A 26,575-nucleotide genomic window follows, 5' to 3' on the forward strand; every position below is an offset into this window, starting at 1 on the left:
CCGGCCCTCCCCGCCCAGCCCCGCCGAGCCCGGCCCGAGGAGGCGGCCCCGGCCCCATGGAGTGCTACTACATTGTCATCAGCTCCGCGCACCTCAGCAACGGGCACTTTCGCAACATCAAGGGAGTTTTCCGCGGCCCCCTCAGCAAGAACGGCAACAAAACTCTGGTAATGGCTTCTTCCCTTGCCTTCCCCCTTCCTCCTCCGGCTCGCCCCTCCTTGGCCGCCGCGGGGACGCGGTGCCCTCGGGGCAGGCGCCGCCGTGTCCCCGCAGAGCTGCGGGCGGCCCGGGGACCCTCCTGGGCGGGGAGCCGCAGGGCCGGGGCTCCGCAGCCCGGGGAGCCCGGGGAGCGGCGGTGCCGCGGGGCTGAGCGCGGCTCCCGGCGCGGGGGCTCCCCGGTGGCCGCCGGTGCTGTCCCCCCATGCGGGCACAGCCGCGGGTCCCAGCCGGGGAAGGGCGGGGAGGGAGCCGAAACTTGTCTGCTGGCTTGTCCGAGCCCTTTGGGTAGAGAGGCGCGGTTGAGCAGAGCCTGAGAAACGATCCGCGTTTTGGTTTGTTGGCTGCCAAGTTCTCTTTGAGAGCTGAACTCGGGGTTTGACAGGACTCGGTGGGTTTTAGGCAATTTGGTGTAGTAGATGCTCCGGAATGCCTGCACAGGCTATTCGGGCTGTTTGTGAATTGATCCTCCATACTCGGGTATCTTTGCATCTGTTGGGTTTCCTGTGGTTTTGCTGACTTGCTCGAACTCGCCTCGTGCTGATCCTGAACTTTAATGGAAGAGTGACGGTGCAGTAGCCTTGGCAATGCATTTGCTCTCCTGCCTGCTCAGATAAAAGGGATGTGGGATAACGGCAGGCTGGGTGAGCTGCATGGCAGAACATCTCAATCACGGCACAACACGGTGTGGACAGATGTCTGGAGAGGAGGATGGAGCTGAACGAGGGGCTTAGCCACGTTGTTTATCTCTCTCTCCCATCACTGCCTCATCCTGAAATCCTCTTTGGAGGAGATGGAGCAGAACTTACTCACCACATTCTTGTTCCCTCGAATGCACGACCTATATTGATGGGGAATTTACTGAAGTACTTAACATTTGCTAGAGTTGGCAAGCTTGCAATTTCTTCCTAAATAAAGAGATTAAAGCAAGTCTGAGCCAAGTCATAAAAATAGTAACTACTACGAGAGAATCTGAGGCAGATTTTTGGACTGTTTCAAATGTGAAGTTCCTGCTTTCACGTTGTAAATCTTTACAATTTTATTTGCTGTGGATTCTGCATATTTTTCTGTCAGGGGTTGCGTTCTTGGAATTTTAAACAAGTATTTGTAGTATCCATGAGATGGCAATATGTGTGTAATATTTCACTGTTACAGTTTCAAACCCAAGACCTACTGCAGAAATATTTGGTACATTTCAAATAATGGCATGATACATCACCTTCTTCCTACTAAACAATTTCAGTAAAGATGCATTTGGCAGGACTGGGAACACTCTGATGTAACTTTTGGACTGTGTATTATCTTGCAGTTCATAATGGATTCTGCTTCAACAGCATTTTTTAAAAAAATATTTTTATTCCCTTGGCAAAAAAAAAAAACCAAAAAAATGGCAGCTCTGTATTCTCAATATTCCTGATTAATTTATTTACTGATAAAATTATTTGTGACCAAAATATTTTGGGAAAGACTGGTGCTAACTTCAAAGTCAAATAAAAAAAATAATTATGTGGGCTTTGAAGGGCTCATACTCTGGAAAAAAATGTACTCTGGGAAGAAATTTTAACTCAGGCCTGCTCTTCATGGAGACAGATGTGACGGGAGACAAGGCAGTGTTGGCTGTGGGACTGCCATGAGAACCCTTAGGGTGTGCACTGAGCACTGGCAAAGTTTTTGCTGGGTTGGAAAGGAAGAGTTCTTGATGTTGGCTCTGTGGACAGCAAAATGAAATCCTTCTGTATGAAATAAATGGTACAGATGCAGGCATGAAGGCTTGTGTTTCTGTTTGGGCTATTTTTTAATTTATAGTAGGTCAAGATACCATGAAGTTGTGGTACTAGCTCAGAATGGACAGTTCTATGGTGCTGAAGTACCTTTACACCCATTTCAATGGGAAAATCAGATGTTTCAGTGTTTCAGAGGGTTTTTTAGTCACTTTCACTGTAAACAAGCTTTTCAGACTTGGAAGGATGAAAATATTTGTTAGTGTAAACTAGAATAAGTCTTTAGAAATTCCAGTAAGAAGACAGCCTTTTAGTATGGTCTTGCTGTCTTCCACCATAGAATAAGGCTAGGAAAAACAGCAATCTGTGAAGCTAAAATCAGAAATTTTGAAGCTGCTCTGACTCAGACATATCTTTCTATTTGTTCTAAAGCATTCATTGTCTTGTCATCTGAGCTCCAAGCTTTCCAAAATCACTGCTTCCTCATGAACCAAGGAGAAGCTGAAAACAGCCTCCCTTTGTACAGCGTAGGATTGCTTCTGTGCAAAACTTACCTTTGCTAAGTTTTGGTTCTCCTTCAGAGTTCTGCCACCACACTCTGTCTAGAAATAAAGGCGAGTGTATGTTTCAGTAGAATTTCACATCAAGAGATAAAGTGCTGTGTCTAGTCAGATGATGATGTGGTTTTGAGATGGTTTTTTGTGGTGTATCTTCAAACCTGAGCTGCTCAGGTTCCAGAGAAGAAAGCTCCTTGGGTCTTTTCATTACTGTCCCATTCTGGAGTGACCTGATATTGCCCTAAAACTCTTTTTTTTTCTTTTTATTTTTGGCCCTGCTCTCCAGAAGAGGTCACTGAGAGATTTTTTTTTTTCCCTTGATTGTTTGTCTCTGTGGGTGAACCTTACGTGTTTGTCCTCTGCCTGCGTCCTGTCTCACACAGAATTAGTAGTTTAAAACTCTGAGCATTTGGTTCAAAACTCCCAGAATACAGCAGGAAGAAAGAGCTGGTAGGGAACATGAAGCACAAAGCTTTGGCCTTCTATAAAGGCTGCTCAGTGGAGAGCATCAGAGAGTTACTTTCTGGTAGAAAAGATGGAGTGACAGTGTTTCTACTGCTTTGGTCTTTCTCTATCTGTCTTCAATGCCTAGTGAGATGGGCTTTGAGATGGGGTTATTTGGGAGGGAGAGACAAGTACATGAGGGGTAAAGATACAAAGTAGGAGGAGGAGGATGGGGCAAGCCACACTTGTATTCCTCAAGAGAAGGCATCAGGAAAACTTGAGCTCAGAAAGTGGTGAAAGGCACAAAAGGGAACAAAGGAAAGGGTGGATTTAGGTAACTGAGAAAATAAAATAAGAAAAAGTTTCTTGTGAATGAACCCATAGTCAGGTGAGGGTGGGAAGTGAAGGAATGTGTGTCTACATGCAGCTTGGGTATCTGAGAGCTTTGCCCAGTGCGTGTGGTCCCCCTGGCCCACTGGGGTATGGATCCCTTACCCCATTGTAATCTACTATTTCTTGTCAGGAAAATCAATCTGAACGAGGAATTGATGGGAAATGGGCCCCTGTGGAGGAATAGCCTCCAAACTCTTATTATAAAGTAACTTCAGAAAATGGAGTACGGTTAAAATGAATTGGTGGTGTTTGTGCTGTCGAATAAGCCTTTATCCTCTCCCTGTGCAGTTTATATTGCCTGAAATATCCTTGAAACATGCACAGTCTCCTAACAATAGCTCATCTGCCACTGGAGTACTCCATGGCAGCTCTTTGGAAGGTTTTGTTGTTGTTGCTGGAGTACTGTCACCACCTGCCATGTGGTCTTTGTGTGGCAGATGGTTTCTGAGCTAGAAACTCAAGACTTACCACGTGGGTCAGTGCTATGCAATGATGTTTCAAATTTCTAGCGTTCTTTTTGCGTTTTCATGCTTTTTGGTGTTTTAATCAATGAATATTGGCCTGACTGCTTGGCCATTTCATGTCAGGGTTTGATGTTGTGGCTATGAAGTTTTCCCAAGGATGTTCTTTTTGGCTGTAGCAGTTTATAAAAACTTTTGCTGCAAACTCTTTGTTTTGCCTATAGTCCTGAACTTTTAATGCACTTACTCTGTTATTTTTTTTGGCCTTATGTTATTGCTGCCAAATTACAGTAGTCTGTCTTTGTAATTCATCTTCCTTGCTGTGGCTGCTGTCTTGCAGTTTATAATCTCAAAAAATATTGAAACTTAAATGAAAAAACAGCTTTCTGGAGAGAGAAATCAGTTGTTTGGAGTTGGAACCATAGGTAATTTTTTTAAATCCTTAAAATGTCTTGCAGGATGTAAACCCCAAACTAGGATGAAGTATTTATCTTGGTTAATACATACAATTTTTGGTTGGTCAGCAAGAGAACTGACTCTGGCTTTCTGAGTAGCTGGTATGTGGCTGGTGACTGAGTATCTGCTATTTCACCTTAAGGTATTGCACTGGTCTAAAGGGCTCTGTTTCCTTGAGATTTACAGTGTGGAAGTGTGGGGCTCCTTAACATCTTTTAATTGGACAAATAGATTTTCTCTGGTGGTGATCAGAATGAGTAAGGTGCTGTCACTTGGCTGAGGAGGTCAGGGAAAAGCTTAGACCTCTGTGTGGTGTAAATTGCTACTGTAATTCTAGTTTCAAGTGTCTTGTGGATACAGATAGAGAGTATATAAGATTAGAAGGTCCTGATAAGAAGTTGGTTAAAGGACCAAATACACCAAACACAAGCAGCTATTTTTGTGACTAACAGTGACCTCTATATTTGTAGGTTTATACTTTGGTTAAAAGTGTCACCACAGGGCACTGCAGGGGTAGAATGCAAACAGTGCTCCCCAGGTCCAAGAGAGGCAGTCACAAGTTATTCACAACAGGAATCAAACTCTGGACTCAATGCCCTAAGCCTTGTGGAGAAGATGATCTCATGAACTTCAGGTGGCTACCATGGAGTACAGCTTTGTGCCTCCCAGCCAGCTGGGTTATGACTGCAGGGATATTAATTAATTAATAATGTAATTAATTTGTTTATAACTCCTTTTGGAAGTCCTAGGGCATGCCTCTATTTTTGTGAGAACTCCATGGAGTTCAAACACTGTCACACTTGTGCCCTCTGAAAGTGCCATCTGTTGCTCAGGCTGTCTGTTTTCTTTAGCTCTTTTACACTTTGTAGAAAATTTCTGTATTCCCACACCTCCTAAAGTAAATAGGTTGTGGCAGACATAAAAATGTATTGTATGAGAATTTCTATTACAAATACCCATTCCCTACTACAGGAAGGAAGTTTTAAACTAAAACATTTCCTGATGAATTACAACAGCAGCTGTAATTCTGCATGATCAGGGTAAATGTCCGTTGGTTTCAAGCTATCTAGTACACATATAAAATAAACAATGGTTACCCCAGGTTTATTTTAAATACTGGTAAAATGACATCCTGCAGTTCTGTTTGCCATATTGTATATTGCCAGTAGGAGGAGGGTAATTTTTCAATTCTATCTTACACATGCAGAATTTAATAGAACTATTGCAATACATTGTTTTTCATTGTTAATGTTGCAAAATTTTTAGGGTTGAGTTGCTAGGCCAGAGTTGTATTAGTTAAGGGAGAAAAATCACCTGTTACTTCCTTCAGTGGTTATGTTCCCTCTGGATCTGCTAATGTCTTTTTTGACCTAAGTTTGAAACTTGAAATTGTTCACATCTTTTCTGTGAGAGAAGCTGAGCAGCCCTAACTCATTAAAATATTAAAGTGGCAAAATAAATTCGGCCTCATTTAATTTTAATTATTAATAAACATTACTTGGATTGTGATTGAAAACCCTCTCAGAAGGCAATGGAATAAACTGGTAAAGTTTAAGGAACAATAGAATCATAACTGTGTCCTACATCTAAAGTCCATTTGTTTGAACTCATGTTACTTGGTTTACTTGTGTGAGGCTGTCTCTAACAGTTCTGGTTCAAAACATTATCAGCAGGCATGTTTTGGTGAGCTGAGAGGAAACTTTCATAATTTAAGTGCATTTCCAGAGCAATTCAGAGAGCTCTCCAGCCTCGTGCAGTGAGATACAGCACTCCTGTGTCCATCAGACTCTGTGTGACTCCATCATCTGGTCCAAAAAATAGCAGGAGCTGGAGTCCAGCATGCAGCAGGTTTAAATTGGGGCAGCTTCTGCTTCAGAGCTATTACTGAGCAGGCTTTTGTACTGTAAAAGCTTATTAAATGCATGGTAAGCTTCAAACACATCGCTGTTCTGTTGAATGTAATTAGACTATTACCATGGTTAAATTAGTACACTTGTTTAGTTTTTTTTTCAGATTGAGGCCTTAAAGAATAAGTCTGAGGAGAGCCTTTGCCTTGAATATTTTCTGATGCAAATATCCACAGCAATCTCTAAGCTCTGAGATACACAACGTTAATTTTAACACGTTGCTCACACTTGGAAAATGGTGTTGCTAACATGTTGTTTACCATGTTGCTAACTGGAAAACAGCAAGCTGGCTCCTGTGTTTTCCAAATCACAGATTTTTTTTTTTTTGAAGTCTTTAATCAGACTTTTCCAAGGTGCAGATTGCAGTCCTAAAATTCTTGGCTTTCCTGTGGGCTCTGGGAAAATGGAGGTTTCTTGACCTTCCTGTCAGCAAGGATTCACAGTTGAAAAAAGGAGTTAACTTAGAGTTGTGGATCCAGAGGACACTGAGTGGTGAGTGGCCTCTAAGTGGAGCACAGGGGGGTTTTCTGTAGGACTTGACTAAGTAGCTGCAAGATCTCTGATGCCCCTAACTGGTGGCAGTTGCAATATTTCCTTTTCTGTATGGCGTTCAGGCATGTCAACAGGAACAATTATTGTCTGCAAAAAATCAAAGCCATTGAATAGATGCATCTTAAAATGTAGGTAGGGATGAGCTTGGAGAATCCCACAAAATCAATACAGAACATTTTCTGTGATTTAATATCTTAATGCAGTTAATAATTATTTATAAGGCAGATTCTTTAATGCTGCCTGGTGGTAGTGGACATTGAGTTGATTTTTTTTTTGTTTGCTCACTTGTGATTCAGTTGTAAACATGGGAGAAGAGGGGGAGTGAGCCTTCCTAATTTGGCTCTATCTGGCCAGTCCCTTAAAAACAAATACTCGTCAGACCCTTCTATTTTTCCACACATTTTTGGAATGAGAACAAATGCTTTCCCCCCAGCATTCTTGAGAGACTGTTATATGATGAGCTGTGACTTACTGTTGTTTAAAAAACCCCAAAGTAAACAAAACAACATTTACTCACAAGGAGGCACAATATTTGTCATGTTTAACCTTGTTTGTTCAAGGGAGATAAGAAACTGTCTGAAGGCATCAGGAACCAGGAGATTTTAACTCATAGTGTAATTAATTTATTTTGTTAAAATAGGTTTACAGTTCCTTTCCTCTAAGGACTGGCCAAGGCAGGGGTACAGATGGGGCAGAGGGTTTTTTTTTTTCTCCCTTGGCAGAGATGTTTGTTCTGAACACTGAGTTATGTGTGAGCATGAATTTCTGTGGGAACTTTTTTTTTTTTTCATTTTAATTAATTCAGAGAGTAAATTTCCAAATATTTTTCATATGGCATTTTAAATGGGTGGTAGTTATACAGATCGTGGTGTAAGAAAGGGAATGCAGATTCTTTCTTCACAGCTGTAAGAGCAAATCCAGAAATAATGCCTGGAGAGTGATCTCCATATCTCCCACCTGGCATTGCTTCCCTGATTGCATGTGATAAAGAACAGGTTTTGTGTTAAAATTCTGCAAGAGGCTTTGAGAATGTTGAGAATTGGTTTGAGGAACTGAGAGGTTTTTTTTGTTTATGTTTAGATGCTCATCAGCATTCTTGGCTCGTACTTGACTTAAGACTCGTCAGGCTTTGTGTCTGACTGTGGTGATTTGCATTTTTGAAATGATTTTTTTATGTGTGTGAAAATGATATTTTTAGAAAGGCTTCTTTCCCCAAATAGCAAGTGATCAGGCTACCTCCTCTGGGACCCAGCTGAACTCAAATATTCATGTTGCAAGATTTCTCACAGCCAGCATATAGAGCTTGATTGCCTATGTTGGCCAAGGCTTGGTCAGATTTTCTTTCAAACTTAGCACTGCACAATATCTGTTAGAATTTGCCTCTTTGCCTTATGGAAATGAGTTTCTGGGCTTAGGAAAGGAGCTTCCTTTCCATGTAACTCATAGCATACTTCCACAATGGACATAAATCAATGTAGGTGTCCCTGCCCATGGCAGTAGGGTTGGAACTAAATGATCTTTGGGTCCATTCCAGCCCACACTGTTCCAGAGTCTTGGATCTGGCACCTGTGAGATTCTTACTGGGGCTGGGGCAGTATTTTCTCTGTGTAGGTGTCCATGAAGTTTGTGGATTTTTTTAATTTTTTATAAATACATCTTGATTTACGTGGCAGAATACAATTGTTTAAATAGCTGCAATTTTGAAATATTTAATTTCTGCTGCAGCTGTTTTTGACATGAAACCACAATACCCATTACAGAATATCAGCTACCTCTTCATCAAGTGGGTTTTGATAAAGTGTCTGGAGTTAAAACTTGGGGCACTCTTGTGTCTGTAAAGGATTATGGTGCATACAGGTTCTGCCCAAGCAGTCCATAAAACAAACTGAGCCTAAATTTATAAAGCAAAAGCAAAATGCCTTTTTTTTTTTTAACTAGTTATTATTGAAATTTATAGTAGTCTTAGTTCTGAGCCTGTTTATATGAGTGTTGAAACCTCATCTGACTTGGTTTCTGAATTAAAAAAGAAGGGCAAAGTAAAGAAGTGGTATAAATGTCTTTATACCAGAAGTCTTGGGATTCTTATCTACTTGCAGCATAGTACACTGTGGGTGTAGTCTCCATTTTTTTGGGGTTTTTTACTCTTTATTGTCAAAAAAAAAATATTAGGTTTGCTTAAAAGTGAGACTCTGGAAACTTAATTGCATAAAGAACATTATGCTCTTCAACATGAGTAGTAAACTGTTTCTACAAATAAAAGAAAGTTGTTACTAGCCTTTTTTTAAAGCAAAATACCTTTTATGCTGCTAGTTTGCAAAACCTTCTTAAAATATAGTTAATGCTTCAGGATGCTCTGAGGGTGGCAGTGGAATATACTGCTGAATAAATGGGTTTACTGGCTTCTTTCCATTGATATTTCTAATAGCAATGCTAATTTTTTTCTGATAGTTTTATGGAAATATTTCATGAGGGAGAAAAATCAAGATAATATTTGCTTGTCCTTCTGCTGTGCAAATGAGCCGGTAAATCATCTGACACCTGTTTGTTTGGCAAATAAGTGAATTTGCATGAACTAGCAGGTGGAATTAAGGATCAGGAAGAGATGAAAGCAGTTTTAAAGGATTACTTCCAAAGGTTTGTGGAGTTGCAGCCTGTTGTATTACTAATGCTGAGCAGAGAGAAAAGCTTCCCACCAGCAGGATGTCAGAAATGCTTGAGGTTTTCTTTATGAAACACCTCAGAGTGCTCGTGGGTATCAAAGTGTCACGGCAATGTAATTAGAAAAGTCCAGCAAAACCTGGTGGCTGCACCACCAACTCCCTGTAGTGACTGAGTGTGCCCAGAGTGGACCTGATTTATAAGGAATGGAGAATTAAAGATGGAAAAGTGCAGCTCCCCAGGGAAAGCAAACTGCAGCAAGCTGTGTGAAGGAAACCAAAACAGCCAAGGTGTTGAACAGAGAGAGGATGTAGAGTCACCAAGTGGTAACACATCATTAGTGAGTAACATCATGATGGAACTGGAGAAAACCAGGACAAAGATTTGCCTGTCCTTGTCACAGCAGTGGCACTGTCGGCGTGGTTTGTTCAGGTTCTTGTGCTGGGAAGCCAGACAGGCTTGGAGAATTTTTGGTCAGTCAGGCTTGTCCTGGAGGTGTGTGATAGGAGGCAACAAGTTCAGGTTAAGAGATGGAAAATCCTGATCAGATATAGGGGAACAAAGTAAAATTGAGGGTGGTCAAGCCCTGGAAAGAGAGACTTTGGCATGTCCATCCTTGGAGATGCCCAAAACTCAACTGAGCAGCGTTAATTTAATTGACTGTGCTTTTAAGCCAAGTGCAGGACTAAATATCCCTCTGTCCTCATTCAAGGTTACAATTTCACATTTGATCTGTAGAAGAGAAGCTTTTAATGGAATCCTCTGTGTTGAGGTTCCTTGGGGCGCGAGGCACATCCCTGCTCTGCCCTGCTCCCAACCTTTTGGGGCTCCTGGGTGCCCCTGGCTTCCCTCATCCCAGCTGACATCCAGCAGGAGCACCGACATCCTCTGGGGAGCTCCTGATCCACCAGGGGTCTGACACACAGGGCTTGGTTCAGCTCTGAGGGATGAATAAATCAAATACAACTATTAAATCTGCTTAGGATTCCTTTGCAGGGATTCCCAAGCTGAGTCATGCCATTCGTAGTCAGTGACCCAACTTGTAATTAAGGAAGATGACAGACTCGGAACTTTTCCAAAACTAATTCATATTTAGCTCTCACTCTCCACAAATCGTGTGCACTATCAGCAGTATTTTATTGATTGCACTTTTTCATATTGAAAATTATTGGAGTATATAGCCTTAATTTTGGAAAAGCTTTTAAAAGGTACTCAGGAACACAACTGACAGAGAAATTGAATTGTTGTCATTGGAACAGCTTTATGCAGAGGCAAGGAAAACTCAAGCCAAGCATTCTATGCTGCAGTCCTTCATTATGGATTGTTCCAAAGAGGGAAAAAATGAGAAGCAAACTATCAACCTTATCTTCTTCTGCCCACAGAGCTCTTGCACTGTGGGATGAGCAGTGTACACTTCCACAGTTTGAGTATTTCCAGGAAATCGTTTGGATGTTTTGCAAATTTTCATACAGTGGGTGTGGTGTGCTTACTGTTTTGATATAAGTATATTTTTATACACTTATACTTTATATACTTTATGTATTATATATATTTATATACTTTTATATAAATTATAAAATATATTATATTGTAAAGTATATTATAAATAAAGTATAAAATATATACTTAGTATCTATATCAGTATATATTTATATAAGTATATATCAATATATACTTATATAGATACTAAGTATATATTTGCATACTTAGTTCACATTACATATTTATATTTCGGTATGTAGTTTTATATTATCTTGTCTATACAACATTGTTGATATATACTCTGTGTGTTCAAGCCCATTGTTTAGCATGGTGGTGTGGCATCATGCTCATTTCCCATAGCCCTTGATTGTCCTAGAGGAAATGTGATCCTGAAGGAAGGAAGCGCCAGAGCTCTTTATGAGTGGCTGAAACTCTCTCCTCTGTAAAAGGGCCCCTGTTGACTCTAAGGGTCTCCACTCAGCTGACTGCAGCTGAGCAGAGAAGTTCCCATGGAGAAAACCCTTGGAGAAGTTCCTACAGAGCAAATCAGTGCACGTGAGGATTGTGGCTGCTCTCCCTCATCCCCGTCAGAGATAGCAGAAATTTGGAGCTTACTTTGAAGTGCCCTGGTCACTGCAGGCCAGGGAGGTAGAGTGGCTAATACTGTGTTGTAGCCATGAGATCAATGTTGGATTTGTTTTCAAACCAGTTAGCAGAGTGACTAGAGCCATGCATAATCACCTTCTTAAAAAAAAAAAAAAAAAAAACCAAACAAAACCTGTCAGAAGTTTTATGCATAGTAAATGTGAAAGCTACAATATGGAATGAATTATCAAATGGCTCAAGTTCAGTGTCTCTTTCAAAGCTACAGGAGGGTGTGCAGAGGAAATTGCATTTGTATTTTACACCTGACAAATTGAATTACAGCAACAAATCTGTATCATTACAATTCAGAGACCAGGCTTTCTTCTTGGAGCTGGGTAATTAGAAGCAGAACTATACTTGAAGGTTCAAATTGGATTCTTAGAAAGAGTCCTTTACATGAATATGACCCATACAGAAATCAGTGTTTTCATCTCTTCTATTTTAAGAATTTTGAATCATAATGTAAAGTGACTCATCCATTATTTCCTCATCTCTTCATCAGCAAGACGCACAAGAAATTATTCATTTGATTGTTTCTCTGCAAATGGGAAATCTTTACAGTTTCTTCTCTTTTCAGCAGGCATTCATAAATCCAATTAACATTAATGAGTCTCACATGTGTGCGTCGAGAGAGAAGCAAATGGACCTTTTGTCTCTCTGAGTATGTGTTTAACTGCAGAAAATGAAACGAAGAAAAAGCTTTTGGTTAATAACGGGTTACCAAGTCAGGAGCTCCTGTCTCATTTTGCAGTAGCTAACACATTCCCCTGGTTCTCTCTCCCCTGTCAAGGGTCCTTGCAGGAGCTGTACATGCAGGATGAGCAGTGCTGTTGGTGAGGTGGAGAGAGCTATTATTACCTCCAGCTCTAAGATTAATTACTAATAGGTCATGTTTGCAACGCAATGGCAGGATTGCAGTGGGGTTAATGTGACTGTGCTTCTGTCTCATGACATAACTCCATGGGAACAGAGGTAGACAAAGTAAAAAATATTAATAGCTCAGTGACCTATAAAGAAGAAATACTTAGCGCCCTTCTTTAGGGGTTCTGTTGTCTCTCTGAAGAAGAGGATTGATGTTGCAAGAAGTTGGTGACATTTTGTGTTATTCAGCAACATTTCTTGTTTACTTACAGGCACTCTTTAGAGCAGCTACGACTTTCCCAATGACACAGGAGGTCTTGATCAAGCTCAGTGCTGTTAGCAAGTGAATGGGGTCTTAGTAAATTAAATACTGCCTCTAGGAAAGCATCTGCTCCTGTTGCTGGCAAAACAGTCTGAGCACAGGGCATTTTGCTTAATTTAATTTGTTGCAAATTAACACCAACATTTGATTACTGATTTGGGTATTGGGGTTGGGAAAGAGGACTCCAGTCGAGGAAGCGTTTCCTTGGATTTGGCAGTGCTGAAGTTTGGGGGTGGGGTGGGTGGTTCACAGCAGTGCCACAACCCACCAGAAGTCCCACTAGGATCCTCCCCCAGTCCCCTCCCCACCCAAACCTGCTGTGTGTGTCCCCAGAAGACAGTCACAGCTGACATGTGGAAAGGCTCCGAACAGCTCAGTGTGGTATAAATACACTGAAACCATATGGTCTATCAGAGTCATAATATCACTTCAGAGGTTTAGAAATAGTGTGTTTATTAGCTGTAATCACTTCAGAATTTTCATTGAAGTGAATAGCTGTAAGTACTCAACACAGTTGTGTTTCCATACAAACCTTTCTGCAGTTTGGTTTGGAATAGAAGGCACCATCATCCACCCAAAAAAAGAAGAGTAGAGGGCTCTTTGGGTATCCCCTGTGTCTGACAGCCATCCAGTGGATCATGATTATGCTTTGACAGAGCTGTAGACTGTGACTGGCTCCATATGAGATGATCTAATGTGTACATCTAGATCAGATGCTCTCTGCTTTAAAATAACTGTTGTTGCACTTTTCTGCCATTAAGAATTTCCTGAAACTATTACTATTTTGCAACTGTGCTTCCTTTGTGTTATTTGAAAGGAAGCCCATTTTGTCCTGACTAATTGCTGTCTCCTCAATGCTACATCCTTCAGATATTTGTAAGCTGTAAGAATCCTCATTACTTGCACCTTTTCCAAGCTTGGCATGCTCAGCTGTTTTCCTTTCTTCATTTATCAGTTCCTCTGGTTTTGATGATGGCGTGGCTTTTGTTTGAACTCGCTCCAGCCTTTCAACACAAATCTATCAAAATGCCTCCCAGCAGTCTGCTTAAGAGGTGAAATTAGAAGAATTCCACGGGTGTTGCTAGTGCTTCCTTGATGTGTAGGTACCTGGGGGGGTGGATTGTGCAGTCTGCCTTTATTGTGGCATGTGCTTGTTCTATACATAGTCTCGCCAGCATCATTGGGACCACTCACTTCACTCTATTCTTATCATTTCCCTGTCCCTCCTCCACTCCTCAGATTCCTTGTCACAAATGCTATGTTGGGCTGTGGGTAGAGTTTTAGGTTTCCTGGAGTTTCTACTTGTGCTGCGACTTCTCTGTTGCCTTTGATGCATCCATTAGAATTTTCAGCTTCTCAAGAAGGTGCTTTGATAAATTCTGGGTTAAAACACTTGTAAGATAGGCTTGTTTGTATTTTGTAAGAATAATGTGATCCTTGTCAGGACCTGACAGATTTATTTCCTTCTGCACTATTAATTGCTCTAAGTTGTGTATGTGTGTGGCTATATTTGTTCTTTCTCTTGTGACAGAAGAGAATTAAACATGAATTACTTCTGCACAGAGACATAAGTTTTATTTCTGACCTCTTTGTCTTTTAATCTTTGTCTTCTTTTCCCCTGGTGTGTTTTTTTCTCTGTCTGTGGAAAATCTCCCTGGCTTGCTGAGCATTTTGTGTTGTCCTGCCTGGTGCAAACCTCACCTTGGTGTTCCCATTCATTTTGTAGCACAGCTCTTTGGCCTCCCAGGCAACTTTAGCTGACTTCCCTTATGTGATTTTTTTGGGGGATGATCTGAATCCACTGAAGGTTTCGTTTTTTGGGGAAAAAACCTCACTCAAATTTGCTACTTTCACGGCAAATATTTAGGAAATAGATGCATTTTGTTGGACTTCGATCTCACTGTTGATTCTCATGCAGTTGTACAGTTTAATTGTCTCAATTTTCCACCCTGACTAGATTGTCATTCTTATCACTTAGCTACTGCAGCCATCATTTCTTCATAGACTGAATTTTTCAAAATCACAGACAGAAACTGAATGAAGTTGAGCTTCACAGCAGACAAATGCTAGTCACCCTAAACGTGTACAGTTATTTAATCTGAAGAAGCATCTTGCTTTTGCAACATCCATTTCCCAGGGATGCTGTACACTGTGAGGCTGCAGAAATGCACATTATTGTCAACTTTTTCATAACAGGATTAGCTCTTACATCTGCCTGTCCTCTTTCACCCTTCCTGGCTGCAGGGGAGCACAGGGCACAACTGGCTGTGATTTTGTGTTGCACTGCTTTGGGGTCACCCTTCTGTTTCCTTCTGTCCCCCTTTCTCTGTGCTGGGGGTGAGGTCCCTGTAGGGTGGCAATGCCACGGTGCTTTCACCCTGGCTGAAGTGTCAAGCTTGGCCATGAAAGGAAGGAAAGGAAACACCATAAAGCCTTAAAAGGCAGTGCTGATGAGTTGTTATGTGTACCTGAACACTTTAAAAAATGAAATAAAATCCTGGGGTACCAAGATTGCCTGGTGGGCAAGTGTTTTTAGGCCAGAGCTCTGTATTTGAGAAGTACTTGGAAGAAAATAAACAGATCCAGTGATTACTTTCCTTGAAGTCACTGAGCACTTGTTTTAAGGGGAAAAAAAAAAAAGTTAAACTTTAGTATTTTATGTTTCTTGCTGCTTTATATCCATTTGTAATGGTGCTTCCTTAGTGTTATTTGAAATTATGCCCATTTTGTCCTGACTAAATGCTTTTTCCCATTTTTGTTCCATTTCTTCTCCATCCATGATTTGGAGGGCTGGGGGCTGCCTATTACTGTGTTGCTTGTAATTGAGAAGATGATTTGTTAAATGCAGTTCTGTTATGGACCTGCACTTCTTTATGTCTGTCTGTCTGGGCTTCTGCTCTGCTTTGCTTTTCTTTTTCATGTACCTTTTTCAATATTTTCACTTTCTGCCCAATTCTCCCTTATGATTGCCTTTTTTTTTTTTTTTTTTGAGCTTTATGCCATTTCATATCCCAGATCCTTCCAAGCTATTTTTCGAAACTGGATGCCATTTTAGAAGTAGATTAACTGCCTTTGCTCAGTCTGAAAATGAGGATTCCAGCTCTGAGCTTTTGTTTTGACATTTATGGTTTTTTGTCAGAAGTAAAGAAGTGTTTTTGATTATGTTGTAAGAATAAGGTCTCTAATACAGTCTTAATTGCTTTACTTGTTACTTTGTTAGACCTGTACAGATTTAATGATACCATTGCAGCTGACATTTAGCTGATTGGAAAAACATGACAATTTTTGTGTTTAGGTGTTGCAAATGAGAGAATGGTAAAACTGGTTTATGCTACTCTTATTTTGCTGCTTGTAATACTTCCCATTTATTCTTATATTCAGGCTGAACAGGTAGGGTGTGATAGAATGATAGTGAAAATATGTCTTCTAGAATTTTCTTGCAATAATTTTTCATTTTTCTTTTTTCTGGACAAGGAGATAATGGCAAAATTAAAGTCTGTTGTTTCAAACTGTTCTTCCTCATGATGGCGAACACTTGACCTGATTTCAATTCACTGTCAGGTCTGTAAGATAAAGACCTGAGCTTTTGTTCATCACACAGAGATGCAAAGAAGTTATGAAAAAGTGATTTTGAAGAAATGAGAGGGGGGTGAGGAAGCAAAGCAGGACTTGGCTGGTAACAGAGAGTATGGATTTCTTAATTTGCATTGCCAGGAATGCTGAGGTGGGTCCAGTGGGTCCAGGGCTGGTAGCTGGAAGAGGGCAGATTCCATGCTGGAAAGAAAGAGAAGTCTGTGACTCTCTGGCCATTTCTTGAACAGATCTCAAGGACTTGTGGCAGGATGTAGCTTTGCTGAAGTAAGTTGGCTGAAGTAAGTTGCTCCTTGTGTTGTACTTGTGAGCTACAAAAAGTCCAAAAATGAAGGAGTTGCTTTAAAGTGCATCCTAAAAATTTAAAATGGATTAAACTTCGCATTTGCTGGAAGGCACAGAGGAAAAACAAGATTGTGAAACTTTGGACCCTTCCTGTCAAATCTCATTAAAGCTTTCTTGCTCAGTGTCCCTTTGCTTGTTCCAGCCTGTCTCCTTCAAGGACAGGATGTCCAGACGGCAGCAACCATCCAGTACTCTGATAAACATTTTATGTGTGGTAATTCTGTGCCTGTAACTCTGCAATTCTGTGGGTGTGCACACACTCAGGTGCTTGCTGTGCTGTGCTGTGCATGGAGAATGGTCAGCTCTCTGTAGTCTGGCACCCTGTGCACTCCATTCATCAAGCTGATGCTGGAGTGTGTAGAAAAGCTAAATGGCTGGAAAGCAGCTGCCTTGTTCAAAAAAGCCACTTAGTGAGACATTTACTAAGGGAGTAACATCTTGGAAAATATTTAGTGCCACTTGAAAAAGCAACTTTATGAAATATTTAGGAAACAGCTTCTTTGAGGGGGAAATCTAGCAGTTTTTGTGCAGTAATGTTCCCATCTTTTAATGTTGCAATCACTCAGCTGATAGGAAGAACATCTCTTCATTATTTAATGCTTAGATTCACTTACCACCTATAAATACAGTTGGTACTGGAATATATAAATTGTTTAAAGTGTCAGATATCAGAAGAGAACTGGCTTCCTTATACTGTATTAAGTGTTAGACTACTAGTTGAGTATGTCCAAAGTGCTGGACAGGCAGGCATCATGGGCCTTTCCAGCACTTGAACACTGCACTCCTGACTCTCTTCATGTTACCAAAAAGTGTTTTTTTGGAAAGACTCATGCTTATGTAGTGCACATTTTGCCTGCCTAAGCTGCATTAAATGCCAATATCACTATTATATTTATTGTTTTTTAATGAATACAGTGGCTTTTCTCTTTCCTTTAATGTTGCCTGCATGTAAATTTAATTAATCCCCTCATAAATTCATACCTGCACTCAATCCTCTAACATCTAAGCTTTTGTTGTTAGTCTTGCAAACACTTTAGCATCAGACTTAACTGTTATGTTTTGAGACCAAGACGTGTACCAGCCATTCCCATCTCATCCTTCCTAAAGCCAAGTGTCTGTTTCACTCATTTTCAGTGTTTGTAACCATACATTACAAGTTGTCAGGGAGTGACAGCTTTTAAAATACGCTCCTGTCTTGCTTTTCCAGTAATAAAATGCACTGTAAATGAGATTTCTTGTATGGGCTGCTCTAACTGGGCAGGGGTGAGTGAGTCACATCCTTACCTGGATGTTGGTATTTAATATATATTTGTATGTGTGTATATATTTATAAATATATATATCTGCCTTTTGAAGCTTTAGGTGTATTTGAGCCAAAAAGAGCCCAAAGTTCGCTCCAGGTTGCCCAAAGTTTGCTCCATTGCCTCCAGCTCAGGGCAGGCACAAGGGGCAGCTCATGGGTGTAACCTTCTGGGCTGTAGGAGCTGCCCTGATGTGGCTTAAATGATATAGAATTATTTTTGGCAGTGCCTGCATTTATAATTTATTGCAGAGAGAGGCTGCAGTCTGGAAGTGAATCACCTTTCCCCCTCTGGCACGTGTCGGTGTGATTTGTGTGGCAGTGCCATCATAGGGGAACTGGATAGAATTAAACTCCTCTCTGTGGTTCTACCCAGGTGTAAGTGAAGCCACCAGCAAAGATCCAGACCAATGGCTGCCCTTTGGATAGCTTTGGAACATGTGTGTTGGGTCTAGGAAATTAGATTGATTCCAATTTGCAGTCGAGTCCCTGAGCTGCTTATGGTACATGTTTATTTACAAGAGTTGCATCAAGCTAGAGATTCATCCTCTTGTGCAATTTCTTTATCATGTAGATGTGGCCATATGTCTGCATATAATGTAGGCTGAGCTATTTCCAGAATCAGGATTTTACTCTGTAAGATGAAAGTGCAATTAGATATTATGCTTATAATAGTTATACTGTTTCCTTTGCAGTGTATCAGGTGATAAAGCAAGACACAATTCAAACATCTCACATTTTTTATTATGTGCTTGCACGCAAACATTCCCTTTTGCACAGATGCACACCGAATTTCTTCCCTGTGTTGTTGGCAGTGTTTTAGCAAGTAAGGAGGCACAAGAGGAGCAGGGCTGTAGAGCAAGAGCAGCAAACCCCCGGTGTGTGTGCAATGACGGCCCTGAGGGCGTTTCCTTCCTGCTGGCTCTGATCTGCCCCAGCGGGCTGAGAGGCCAGCAGCAGGTGAAATGTGCTGGGCAAGTCCTGGAGCGCTCCAGGACCTCTGCATGCTGTGGAGAATGAGAACAGCTGGGATGGAAAATAAAGCACTAATGCAGACACATCTGCTCGTGTGCTGGCTTCTGCCAAACAGCCTTTGCTAGGAGCAGTTCTTTTCTTTCAGGTGGGAGATGAAAGTGTGGGGACAGGTGATGGTATGAAAGCCTGTAATGTCTTTATTAATTTATATTTGCAGTTGGGCTTGCTTTTTCTCCACTAGAATATTCATGTGTCCTTTGAAATTAATTGGTCTGCTCATCATTAAAACCAGTGGGGATCTCATTTAAGTAAACACCCAAGAATTAAGCTTGCATGAAAAGTTCAAGCTATTCCAAGCATTTGAGAGCAGAATCAGTGCAGTTTCTGCCTTTGTTCCCCTTGGATTGTGTCTCTCTGGCTTCATTTAGGGGTAATTGCATAGACAGGAAGAACTACACCTTCAGCATCCATCCCTGCAGTCTCCAGATCCTCTCTTAGTGATTGCATCTTTAAGTAGTTTATCCTTTCCACTTCACTTTATTGAGCTGGGTTCGCAAAACAAACCTTGTGATTTTCACACTGCATATGTTTAATTCCTAATCTCTTTCCATTTAGGATTGTATAAATCAGGTCAGAAAAACAAGGCCCAATCTTTAGAAATGTTATTTTAGGATAGTTAAGCCCTTGCTGCTGTTCCATCTGACACTAGGCAGAATTCATTGTGGAAGTTCAGCAATTAAGTCAAGTCACACGCTGCGCTCCAGGGCTGGGAGAGGAGCTTGGCACCAGCAGGGCAGAGCTGCCCTCTTGCATTTCCTTAGCAGTTGTTCCCACACCACTGAGTCAAAATAACTTTGTGCCTCTGTCCAGCCTTCTCTAATCGTCTCCCTGGGACCCAGGCATGGGGCAAAAATGGACTTAGTGTAAGGATTTAAACATGAACAAATAAATCCAAGGTGCCTCTGCTCTGTCTGTGGACAGGGGCTCTGGTGGACACCGTGGGATGTCAGAAAGGTCTCGCTGCTCTCACTGTGCCCTGTGCAGATGGAATAAGGCCAGGGTTTCTCCTGTCTGCAGAGCTCCTTGTGTGGCCAGGGCAGTGAGTGTTACTGCCTCTGATCTATGTTCCTGTTTCAGAGTCTCCTCCTCGCTTTGCCAACCTGAGCAGCAAAGGTGTTTCACCAAAGTTGGTGAGAAAATGCCTGTTGACTTTAAAGCTTGGACTCCTTCCTCTTAATGTTGACTGTTTGTGTGAGACTTTTTTTCTCTGATTATGTAAAATCTGTGCAAATGTTTGCTTTAGATGATGAAATGTGTACCACATGAACTTCTGGGACATTACTGCTCGCTATTGCTGCAGCAAAATGCTGAGATATAAAAGGCTGCAGTAATTGTTAGAATATTGATGATTTCATGCATTAAGAGACTTATATTTTCTTCCTCAATTTCACAAATATATTTGTAGACTCCTGACTTTTTCAGAGAAAGCCAGTGAGTGACCAAGCACGGTTTGTGCATAAAAGTATTTTACGCCGAGTTTGAAAGACAGCATTTTCCTGTTGAACGAAGTACAAGTTACTTGTACATATTTTGATTTACAAGGTAGCAGGGCTGGTAGGGAGGCATTTTCCTGTTGTTGCTGATGTATAACCTGGACTGGCAGCTCCCCTTAACAACTGGACATAACAGCCCTAAATGGGGTGGCTGTTACCTGCCTGTGCTGGCTCCTTCTGTTCAGCTGGCTTTTTGCCCACCTTAGAAATTACTCAATAAAAATTGAGTCAAATATATGAGCCTGGAATGATCTTTATAAAATCCCTCCCCAAGCACCTTCCTTGTTTTACCTGCAACATTTCCTGTTGTTCATTGGATCACTAATGCTATCTGTGAGGTTAAAGTTAGGGGGAAAAAATGACTGGCTTTTCTCAGTTATAAAGAAGAGGATCAACCTGATTTTCTAATACATGTGTAAGGCGAAAGAATAATACACAATTCTGATATGAACTCGAAGTTTAATAATGGCATAGCTAGAAACAGTCATTTATGAACCAATATTGTTGATGGGGGGGAAAATGTTGAGTTATGAGAATGAGCAAGACCTGAAATTACAGCTCCAGTGACATTCTTTTAAAAGAAAAACGAAACCAAATTCAGAAAACTCTTATTTTCTTTTGGCTTTAGTAAATGTTGTGTGGCTTGTAAATGCACACTTCTAGGGAAAAGCTCTCTGCAATGGTGTATATTTCAGAATATTTTGGTAAAAGTGTTACCACTGTGACTATTTGCTGCCACTTCTTGTAGGTGTTCTGAAAACCTGGGGTTTGGTGGCTTTTGTTGTTGTTTGGTTGGATTTTTTTGTTTGTGGTTTTTGTTTCACTGTGGGGTTTTTTCCCCCCCATTTTCTGTTTCTAGCTGTAGATTTTGATGGATAAAGGCTTGTGCCTGGGCTCAGTTTTTCCAGGTGCATTGAGGAAGATGGTTTGGCTCTGGCTCAAAGCGAGCATAAGGACAGGAGCAGTTCAGCACAGCTGGGTGCAGGAGTGGGGAGCCAAAGCCTGGAAATAGCCCTTGGCTATGTCCTGGCAGGCAGGAGCTGAATCTGATGACTCCCAGGCAGGGTGGGAGGGTGCTGCAGAGTCTTTGTTGTGTGACATTGGAGAAACCTTGAGCTGATCTCATTTTCTTTGCCAAAAAGTGGTTTATTAAAAGCACTTTTGTGTTGCAGCTTCTCACGATTCCAATAGAAAAGCCCTGTAATTGAAATGAAGCTGCTTTGGTCTGTATCCTGAATACATCTGTTTGATACTGTTTGAAAAAAAATAATGGGGGGAGAGGGAAGAAGTGTTAGAGGAGATAATTAGAGAAAAACTAATTAAATGCATTGCTTTGTATTTTTATGATCGCATTTTGGAAAAAAATGTATGTTTAATACTTTTCACTACTGCCCTCTTCTCTCCTGCTCTCCTCTATTTCATTTCAAAGATGCAAGTGTTTTATGAGAGAAGATTCTAAAATATATTTTCAATGCTTTGAGATAATTCTAAATATTCCTCTTTTCTACCAGTTGACTGGACTCTAATCTTCTTGAATGCAAATTCTGATTAGGGCATTCAGATATATGAAAGGCCCAAGATGCATTTAAGCAACAGACTCTGTCTGAATTTTATTTTTCTCTCAACCTCTTAAAAAATTCCACTCTCTGCTAAATACTGGGAATTTCTTTGAGAGCTCAGAAATTGCTGGTACCTGATGAGCATTTCTGGATGCATCTCTGCAGCCTCATGCCTGGGGTTTAAGCAGCCAAATGCTTGGCAGAGGAGACAGATCCCTCTTGCCTCTGTCCAGACTTAATACTTGTATCTTTTTGGTCTCATAGAAAAACCAGTAGACTACACATGCAGGCAGTTCAGCATGGAAAGCAAAAATGGGGAGAAATTTGCCACTTTCCATGTTGATTTAAAAGCTGCAAAGCTGTGATAAAGTCATTATTACTGTTCTTTGCATGTGATGTTCGTTGGCAGGGAAAATGTTCTTGTTCCCCACAGGCGGCTCCCAAACTTCTGACACACCTTCAGCCCAGTGATCTGTAGTCCCATGGGAACACAGGTCTCAGTTTTTAGGGGTGTAAAAAAATAAAAAGGAATAAGAGTCAAGAATTGAAAAAACACTCCCTCCCCTCCAAACCCCAAACAACCCAACCCCCCCAAATTCAATAGGATTTTTAGATAGGAAGCACAGTGAGAAACACAAGAGCTCATCAGCTCCTTTATTCTTGTCCTGTTGGGCTGGAGAAGTGGAGAATTTGCCCTTTTCCCTGTGAGTGGATTCTCATCCCAGAGTGACCCCTCCTCTTCCCTGCTGTGGGGAATCTCTTTTGCTTTGACCTGTTCTGCCCTTTTCAGGTTGCTCACAAGGCCATGGGTTTTTGCTTGGTTTTCATTTTCCTTCTGTTTAATTTAATCAGTTTATGCTTTTAATTCAAAATCTACCCATGGAGTTTAGGGCATATAGTACTTATATATGGTAGTTTAAAATTACAGCACCTGCTTTTTTTCTTTCCCTGCAAATCCCTCAGTAATTACAAGAAGGATAGATTATTTTATCTACAGCTTTTCCAGGCACATTAATTTAGTCAAGAAGGTCACCTCTTTGCTCCTATTCAAAAATCTGGTTTTGCAACTTTTAACATTGTGTATTCCTGTGAGCATTAGCCTAATAAGAGAAATATAGGGAAAACTGAAATGATTTTGTGGAGGTCTGATAAGGATGGAAGAATTTGTTAACTGTTGTTAAGATAATAACTGTTTTACATTAATATACCTTATTGACAATTTACAAATAAATCAGCCTGGAAGTAAGATAATCATAGAAGGCTGCATAGCAGGTTTAAAGAAATATTCCTGGAAATGCACAGTGTGAGCAGAGTCCCACTCATCCCTGACACAGACCTTTGAAAGAGATGCTGGTGTTTCATATTCCTGTCTTTTATTGCTAAATAATGAACACGTAGACACAGTGTACCTCATGTCAAGACTTTTTTTGTGGGCTGTAGAGAATCACTAACAATTCTGACTGGCTTGCATACAAAGACTTTTTATCTGGCTTTTTATTTTTTCTGTCTATCTGAGTGCAGTTTCTTTGGGGAACAGTTGGGATGAATTCTGGGCTGGATGACAGACATTTTCAGCTCAGAAGACAGGTATTAGTCAACTTTGGGCAAATAAAGCAGGAACAGAATTTTGCTGTTGGGTGGAGGATGGCACGGTTCTCTCTCTCTCTAGCTTGTGCAAACTTCCTTTGAGCTCTGTGCCAAGCTCAGAAACATGTTTGGATGCAGCACAGATCTCACTCTTCACTGGAATGTGAAAGGATAGCTCTGGGCAGTGGAGTTGGTATCCAATCACACACAGCCTGTCTGTGTCAGCCTCAAACTACAGCTGCTGTTTTCTGTCCTGCCAAGAGCACAAATCCAGCATAAAATCCCTTTCACCTTTGCCTTCAGATCTGAGCCAGCCCAGGCTGGAACTCCAGCAGGGATTTGGTGGCATGCAAGTTTGGCATCCATAAACATGGATTGAAGGCATCTTTGGCATCCACCTTGGATAACTGGGATCTGCAGTGTCATCCTTGGTTTAGGAGTGTGTGAGGGAATAAAGTAGAGGGTTGATTCCTGAGAAACAGAGGAGTAGGGCTGGAAATACGAGCTTTGTTCTTAAAAGGCTCTCATGAATTGTAACTCACCTCCATCTCTGCTGTGGCCAGCTACCCACTGTGATGAAATCATAAATATGTGGGGGTTTCTTTGGGAGCTGGGAGAGGATTTTTGTGTTAGAGATCCATAATTACCTGATTTTATATTCGTATCTTGTATGCCTTCAATTTTAACAACTTTTGGAGGCTCTCTCAGCCTTAAGAAGGCTTTGAGTACTGTCAAACTGTTGAATTAAAGGCAGATGAGATGGGAAATAATCAGTATGAGCTGTTGAGGTAAGGTGGGGTGGGTGAGAATGGATTGGGGGGGTTGGCTGTGTTAGCTGCCATCAGCAAGGTGGGGGATGAGAAGAAGACATAGAACCATTTGTATATTTTTTCAATCATTGTTCTTGTTGCACTGGAATGGAAAAGGGCCAATGTGTTCTTTAGGGCTGTTGTAAAAGGGAATTAAAAAGACCACAGCAGGTATTTTTACAGAGAAATGTGTGGAGATACCAGGAAAGAGCTGCCTGTGACCTGGCTGAGGATTGAGTGGAGTTAGAGCACCTCAAGGGAGACAGAGAGTAAAGGTTTGTTCACAGGTTTGTCCAGAGGGACACTGTCCCAGGAGAGGGAACTGCACCTGGAAACAGCCCTGACAGCTCAGCTGGCTGATACCAGGGCAGCCTAATGGGCTCATGCTTTCATTCCCCGGGAATTTAAATTCCACTGTACTCAATCTTTAGTTCCTATCAATGCCATAATTTGAAGCAGCCTAAACTGGTTATTTTATAGTATATATTCACATATTTGATTTAGGTTATTACTTAAAGTTTAATGTGTCTGATTTAGTCTCTCACAGTATAAACTAACATTTAAAAAAGGACACAGCTCAAGGAGAAGCATGTAGTCAGACATGGCTCAGGTATCTGTTCTTACAGCTGTTAAATACTGCTTCATCCCTCTGACTGATGAAGGCATTTTGGACTTTGCTTTAGACCTATGCTCTCTTTTCCTCTCCAGTGTTTCTTTGTTCCTCTGAGCTTTCTACTGTTAATATTCTTTCTTTTGTTGTGTAAGTCAGCTTTTCCCAAATCCTGGATTTGTGGGGATGGGCAGACGTGTAAAACTGGCTGTGTATCTGGCTAGGCAAACCAGAAAGGAAAAATTACTGAACGGTTTAACTGGGAAATAAAAGTAATGTATGTTTGGGCAGTGCTTTTTCTTTTCCAGTTTGGGAGAAATCCGACATGGCACAATATTCAGTAACCACACTATTCCCTATTGCTTGCCATATCGCTAATGTAGAGATGGAAAGGAAAGTCCCAAAGAATGAAGGAATATGAGACAAGTATGAAGCAGGATCATTTGCTTTTTCTCTGTGATTTTAGGTCTGTTAAAACATCCACCACACCGGGGCAGCAGTCAGCAAGCGTAGGTTGTCTAAGCTCCTGCTCCTGCCTCCCGTGTGGAAACCTTGGCATTCTGGAGGAGACCAGCAATCGATTTTGGTCGTCTGTGTGGTTTCTTTTGAGGCACACTCATCTTCTGATCTAGCTGGATTACCCAGCAGTTGCTGACTGCTCGGGTTGGTGTGTGTGGAGGGGAGAAAAGATAAAGAAGTGCGTCACCAGCTGATGCTCCTGTCTGCATCTCTGTCTCCAGTGTTCTCACCCAGGCTGTGAGAAGCATTTTGTGGATATGCACGTGGCAAATCAGCCATGTCTGCTTATCTGCCAATGGGAGATCTTTGCTTTGAGTTCTCCTATTTCCTCCTCCTTTGGATTGCTGGTGTACAAAAGGTGATTTTCTCACTGTAACCTGTGGTTAGAAGGGGATTTACAGACATTACAGGCTAGGTTTATTTTCACTCCCCCAAGGTTCATATTGAATGTTAAATCCTGGTGACAGCTGTCAAGGTTTGTGCCATTGACTCTTCAGAGTACATGGTAGGAACCTGGTGGATGGTTAGTGCACTGCAGGCTCCAGGGGTTCCTTCCATTGCTTTTGCTTTCATTGAGTCCCAAACCTCACTGAGAATGGGCCAGGGTATGAGCAGGAGTGTTTGTGTGTATTGTTTCATATTGGTTTTAAATGGTGTTAGCATTCTGATAGCTTCACTGATAAAGTGTTGGGGGTTTTTTGAGATTAATCAATTATTTTGATCTTTTTAGAACTGATTTTAATGGACTAAAGGAAATTTTGTTTCCAAAACAAAAAAGAACCAACAGCAGAAAATTCAGCTCGTCACAGTTCAATAGATGCCTTAATAGAAGAATGGCTACTGTAATGTTATTTAAATGACTCAAAATAAATAAGTGCATGAGAAAAGCAGAAGTCTTAGGTGAAGTATTTTGCAAAGTGTGCTCTCTGGCTTAATCATGCCTATCCATGCTCTTGAGGAGGCTGCTGGGATTTACATGTGAATTGAGAGAGTTCATTATGTACCTAATGACTCTTTCAGGTTTGGTCCTTATATTTTAAAGCAGTTGTTAT

The 26,575-nt window shown here is 41.2% G+C and overlaps 1 protein-coding gene across 1 annotated transcript in view; it reads left to right on the forward strand.

Annotated features, from left to right (window-relative positions):
- Window positions 1–35: 35 nt before the first annotated feature.
- The window catches only part of ZNF804A (zinc finger protein 804A), a 147,776-nt gene continuing 121,236 nt past the window's right edge, over window positions 36–26,575 (forward strand). The window contains exon 1 of the mRNA XM_071434441.1: window positions 36–167. Within this exon, the coding sequence (XP_071290542.1) occupies window positions 57–167 (111 nt within the window). The 5' untranslated portion in view covers window positions 36–56. The remainder of the gene's footprint in view (window positions 168–26,575) is intronic.

Source organism: Agelaius tricolor, unplaced genomic scaffold, assembly GCF_023055355.1.
Source record: "Agelaius tricolor isolate 1412-34295 unplaced genomic scaffold, bAgeTri1.0.p SCAF_10, whole genome shotgun sequence".
NCBI lineage: Eukaryota > Metazoa > Chordata > Aves > Passeriformes > Icteridae > Agelaius > Agelaius tricolor.